Raw genomic sequence first — 5913 nt, 5'->3', positions numbered from 1 at the left:
GCGGTGGGAGGAGGTGACTAGCTGCCTACCCTCTAGTTTTACACTGCGAAATTAGCGACGACTTGCGCAGATAGCCCTCGTGTAGCTTTGCGCGAAATTCAAAAACAAACAAACAAATACCTCCTAAAAAAGTTGTTATATTTTATTTTTAGATAACCACGGTTAACGAAAATTCATTCGTATTTTAAAAGTATATTAAACTCTGGTTATAATTAATTGGTTGTAATTAGTTAATATCATCGGTGTATATGTCACTCCAGGATGATTCTTTATTAACGGGACCGAAACCTTGTCAACAATATAGTTTTTGAGTCACTTGCACAACTTCTTGAAGATCTATGCGCAGTCAATGAAACATTTTAATAAATGTTAAACGAGGTGATCAAGCAAGTAACGCCACCTTAAAAGGTTTTAAAAATGTATAATCATAGTTCGTCAAAACTTGTTTTCATAAAAACCTAATTTAATCTTTATGAAACACTGTAGTGACGGCTTTGATATCTGTGAGCAGCGATAGACACGTTACTGACTGTTGTTTTTTTATTATAATTTAACCTGCCTAGATTTTAAATGCTATCTTTTTTTTTATGCATATGTCTTGTTTATATTTTGAAACAAAATACTGAAATATAGGGTAATTTAAATAAATTACTTGAAATTTTACTTCATAAGACTTTGTTTGTAGTATTATTTTCCTTTGACTTTTAATAACTTATTTCTACCAGATAAAGAAATATGAAAAATATTAACTATGAAAAATTATAATTATAACAACCTTTTTTTGAGTTTTTCCTCTTTATTTTGTGCTAAAACCAAAAACGATTGACCATAAAATTATTTGATTAATTTCATTTAATCAATTAAGTTTTCTTAAATGAAATGTGAGTCAGTGTATTTATGTATATGTCAAGTCTTCAAAGGACGTGCAGCACGTGTTCACTGTAGGACTAAATTTAATTATTTGTTTTATTTGTATTTTATATCTTTTCTTATTTATTAGTTTTAAATAAATCTCTTATGAATTATAAAATGTTAGTTTTTATTAACCAATTAATCCTGAGGATTTGTTTCTCTGTTTTAAAGCAAAGCCACATTAACTGTCTGTTGTGTCCACCAAGGGGAATTAAACCCTGGATTTTAGCGTTGTAATTCCATAAACTTACCGCTGTCCCACCGTGGGACTAATTCTGAGGAATAACACAGGCTTGCAATGGTTTTATTGTCTGGAAATGTTTACATGTTCTACAGCAGTTCCTGTACGCTGAATCCGAAAATGATATCCATTTTCTCCATCACTTTTTACAAAACGTCATATGTACTTTTACATAAGTGAATCATTTTCATTTAAATCGGGTCACGTTTTGTTATGCTTAAAATGTTGACAACTACTGGCTATAGATTTCTCAGGACCAATCGCGACGTGAGAGTGTTATCGATCGTTCTACAACCCAAACATAACAAACATAATAATAAAAATGGTTCACTGTGGTAAACGAAATAATAATTTGACCTCAGTAAGAGTTTTTCTTCTCGATTTATAAAAAATCCTTACGTGATAGAAAAAAATTAATATTATTTTCAAAATCTGCGTAGCTGAATTATGAAAAATCCGTTATTAAAACCGAAACAACTTTTATGAAGTTGAAATTTGCAGGCCAGTATAATCGGTGAAGTTAAGAAGCCAGTAAATAAAAATTATGAAGAACTATACAAATTTTGTGTTTTACTGTTTATTATATGCATAATACATACAGTTCATCCAACTTGAGATTTTAGAAGATGGTTAATTGTCAATCCAGTTGTTCCCCCCTTTTTTTGAGTGTGATTTATTTCCGTCTGCAAATATGTTATCGCAGGATTTTCTTTCACTTCATTTCAAAATATTTTATAATTACAGCATTTATTTCCACTTCACATTCGTTGACGTATTCTGAACATTTTTTCAGAGCAAGTGAAACGTTGCAAAATAATAAAAAGATAAGAATATTACATTAAGTCAATCAGTTTTGGTGAGGAAAAATTCATTGGCAAATTTCCCATAATGATTATCTTTCTGCAGAAAAGTGTCATATTAAGGCATTAAATGAAAAAATTCTTTCACAACTGAGTACTTTTTAATTAATCTTTATTTAAAAAGCGAAAAAAATTAGTGCTTAATTGTTCAATTTCAATGTGTTAATATACATTTTCAACATAATAAAAGACACAATTCAGTTTAATGTTTAATGAATATCCACGTGTGTTACCAAAATAAAAGAACCATAAAGCAGTAGTGAGAAGCGATGTCTTCTAGTAGTTACCAAGATAGGGTTTTTGTGTATCTTTGTTCAATATAGATACTATGTATATAAGAGGTTTGGTTCGTTTATCTGCATTAGTGAGTATGATATACTCAAAAAGTATTTTTAACCACGTCCAGAATATGTGATACTTATATTTTTGTTATTCTGTTAGCGCAGTAATACTGAAAACTGAGTTGGTACGAGAAATTTGCACCAAACACCAAAGAATATTAGTTTTATAGCTTGTTATCACCATAGAATTCGTTATAGTTTGACCAACATTTTAACATTGTTAGATATACACGACTGTTCATTTTAAGTTTAATAAGAAAGTATTAATTAGTTTATATAGTGCGAACGTTAAATAAAGTTGTTTTTATAAGCGATAGTTATGCCAAGTTTGCTTACATAACTGTTTGCGAATCACTTATTGCCTAGTTCAATTGTTGTGAATTTACGTCACGTTACTTGAACTTTCTGAATTTTTCTCGTTGCTTTAGGTGAGTATTATTACATCATGACGTTTCGTAGTTTGTAGAAAGTTTCAGGCCTCAATCAGGAAATATATATAAGCAACTAACTTAGTGCAGGTAAGTAAGCAAGTTAGTGAAATTGAATGTAAAAGTGAAATTAAACTGCGTGATTGTGAGTTTAGCCGTAAAGAGCGTATAATGTTTTTAGTTGTTTATTAAAGTGAAATTATCACTGAATGTATTGTAATAACAGAGTAGAAAAGAATAACTCGTCTTGGCAGTTGTTTTCTAAAGTAACTGAAACCGTCTTTGTGGACTTTGACGAGAAGAAACGATTATTTAAAGCTCTAGATACAACTGTGTAACGAATATTTATATACGTTTGAGTTGTTTTGAATATATCATTTTAAAACAAGTGGATTGTGAGCTGTCAGTATATTGTTTAAATGTATCGCCAACAAGTCACAGACACCTACTGTAAAGAATCATGCCCACATATATACGTAAAAACCTGACAAATATATAAACATACAGAGATGTTGCTTGATTATTTACCATAAAACTTTTGAGGGTAATTTTCTTGAACTGTCAGGTTCATATCCTTTCCCACACTTACATCTACAGTTTTGGTAGTGCTTTTTAAATGGTTTCCTTATGCTTAGCAGTTACACCATATAGAAAATAGGGAAATTTCACGCTTTCTGCTCCGAATCTGCTGGCCCATTACTCTTATAGTCTTTTTACCTCGTGTCATTGCACTTTCTGGATTTTCAACTTGAGGCATCGAGTCTGTATTCACTTAGTCATCAGTCATACATTGGATGTACCACAGTGCCCATAAAGAGAATAATGTTGGATAAATTGTCACGGATATAATAGAAAAATGGATGATCAGCTATGAACACTACTGGTCTTCTCGGTCTTGCCGAGCGAGCTGCTAGTATCCCCGTAGCCGCTGCTGCCTCTGCACCTTCCTCGTTCACTTCTATGAAAGCTTTGTGATGAACAGCGTCGACTGTAATCACTTCTTGCTTTTCGGTGAAGCCAGACAAATTGGCATATCGGGGACTAAATATGTCTCTCAGGCCCATCTTTTGTAAGACGAATGTAAGATCAAAGTTACTTTCAGATCGGAACTTCGGAAGAGAAACCCATACATCAGTTGGGTAGACAGAGAAAAATATGTTAGAAACTTGATCAGGAGTGATGAGACGCGACAGACTGTCGACGCCAAAATAACGATTCTTTGGGAGTAAAATCACCATACTAAAATCATCTCCGGAGAATGGTAGTTCTAGAACCTGACATTCCAAGACTTCGTTGACTCCGTAGAGAAATGTTCCGCGCATGTTCATCATCCAACTCGCTATATCCATGCCAACCGCAGTTGTGAAAATACCTGGGCGTGTCTTTTGGATTTCAAATTGTTGCCTCCAAGCACCTTTAAAATAAACAGCGTTAGCTATAACAAAATTAGTCATCGAATTAATACTAAAATATGGAAGGAAATTTTCGATTTTGCAATTAGTCTGTTCTTTGACCCATTCGTTAATGGTCAGCCGTGCTTGTTCAGGGTAGCGACGAAAATCTAACCGGCTGACATCGTTTTCAAAGTAATCTACTAAACACTCACGAAGTGGAATATCATACTGAAAATAGAGCTGATTGGCTAACCGGAAGATGTCGCTTTTTTCACTACGTTCTTTGTACCAAAACTGGATAGATTTGTAGGCAACGGCGCTGAAGGCCTTGTCCACGTGTCGAATTCCTAGAATACAGCTTAATTCATGCTCTGTATGTCCTTTGGTACCGATAAAAGTAACGGCCAGAGCTGACCAAACGCTGAAAGGACTAAAGAATAATCCGCTGGACGTTTGGTCATTATGTTCCGCTTGAAGAACGCGAAACATCTGAAGTCCGAAATTTAACGAACCGTTTAAATATGCGCGAACAGTGATATCAATATCCTTTTGAGGTCCAGTAGTGTCATTATCAGAAATGCATTGTAGCATAATTGGATCAAAAAGGACCCACATAAGGCATAAAGTATGTAGAAATGAAATGGCTCCCATTGTTGTAAGATCGAATGGACTCTATACCTGGAAACCAAAAGATTAACAACATTATAAATAATCTTTACAAGTTAGTTAGAAGGTTGCAAAGAAAGTTCGAAACCAAAGAAAATCCTTGTTAAAATATCTATTACCAAAATATTTTTAAAAAATTGTACTTGCTCAGATATGCATCTTGCAACAATAAGAAACATTAGTTTCAATTTTTCCTCATAAACTTCCAGTAGATATACATCAATATTTCATCCTATTACAATGTTTAATACTTAAAATCACCTAGCGGCTAAAATGACTTTGTTTCAGAAGTTCCGTTTATTAAACAGTTAAGAATTATTACTATTCTGTTTTAGGCAAAAAAATGCTTATATCATCAGTGACCAAAATTCCAGAACTGAAATAATTCATACAATTTTTGCACCTTTATTTTTTTAGATATAATATTTATAAATCGGGTTAAATTTTTTTTCACTCTCTTATGTTATTCATGACTAATTGTTTACTACTTGATGCAAGATGTGCAAAGTAGTTGAAAATACTGTCATAATTGAAATAATGTATTACTTAAGTTCGAGGATATCATTTTCATGATGACCGAAGTAAAAAAAAAACGAGTGATCTCTAATACGGTCGTCCCTAGGTGGGACAATGGTAAGTTGGCTTACCAAGCTAAAATTCATGGTTTGGTTCCCTGCAGTGAGCACAGCAGATAGCCAAAAGTGGTTTTGCTTTAAAACAAACTGGATCTAATGATGGTTGTTTTTAATTAATTGCTCAGGTTTAGGGCTCTTACCCAAGACAAAAGGGCCCGGCATGGCCAGGTGGTTAGGGCGCTCGACTCGCAATCTGAGGGTCGCAGGTTCGAATCCCCGTCCCGCAAAACATGCTCGCCCTTTCAGCCGTGGAGGCGTTATAGTGTTACGGTTAATCCCACTATTCGTTGGTAAAAAAGTAGCCCAAGAGTTGGCGGTGGGTGGTGATGACTAGCTGCCTTCCCTCTAGTCTTACATTGCTAAATTAGGGACGGCTAGCGCACATAGCCCTCGTGTAGGTTTGCGCACAATTCAAAACAAACAAACCGAAGAAAAA

General features: G+C 34.0%; 1 protein-coding gene across 1 annotated transcript; it reads right to left on the bottom strand.

The window, feature by feature from the left end:
- Positions 1 to 3253: 3253 nt before the first annotated feature.
- Positions 3254 to 4827, bottom strand: LOC106472037 (leukocyte elastase inhibitor-like). Its single transcript, XM_013932668.2, has one exon. It carries the CDS (start codon positions 4825 to 4827, stop codon positions 3562 to 3564), a length of 1266 nt encoding a protein of 421 aa, XP_013788122.1. The 3' UTR covers positions 3254 to 3561.
- Between the last annotated feature and the right edge of the window lie 1086 nt (positions 4828 to 5913).

The sequence above is a fragment of the Limulus polyphemus genome, unplaced genomic scaffold, assembly GCF_000517525.1.
Source record: "Limulus polyphemus unplaced genomic scaffold, Limulus_polyphemus-2.1.2 Scaffold117, whole genome shotgun sequence".
Lineage (NCBI taxonomy): Eukaryota > Metazoa > Arthropoda > Merostomata > Xiphosura > Limulidae > Limulus > Limulus polyphemus.
The sequence above is the reverse complement of the archived record's forward strand: the minus strand, read 5'-3'. Positions and strand labels throughout refer to the sequence as shown.

Coding starts and splice junctions, on each gene's coding strand:
- LOC106472037 (XM_013932668.2), bottom strand. CDS start 4,827: ATGGGAGCCATTTCATTTCTACATACTTTATGCCTTATGTGGGTCCTT.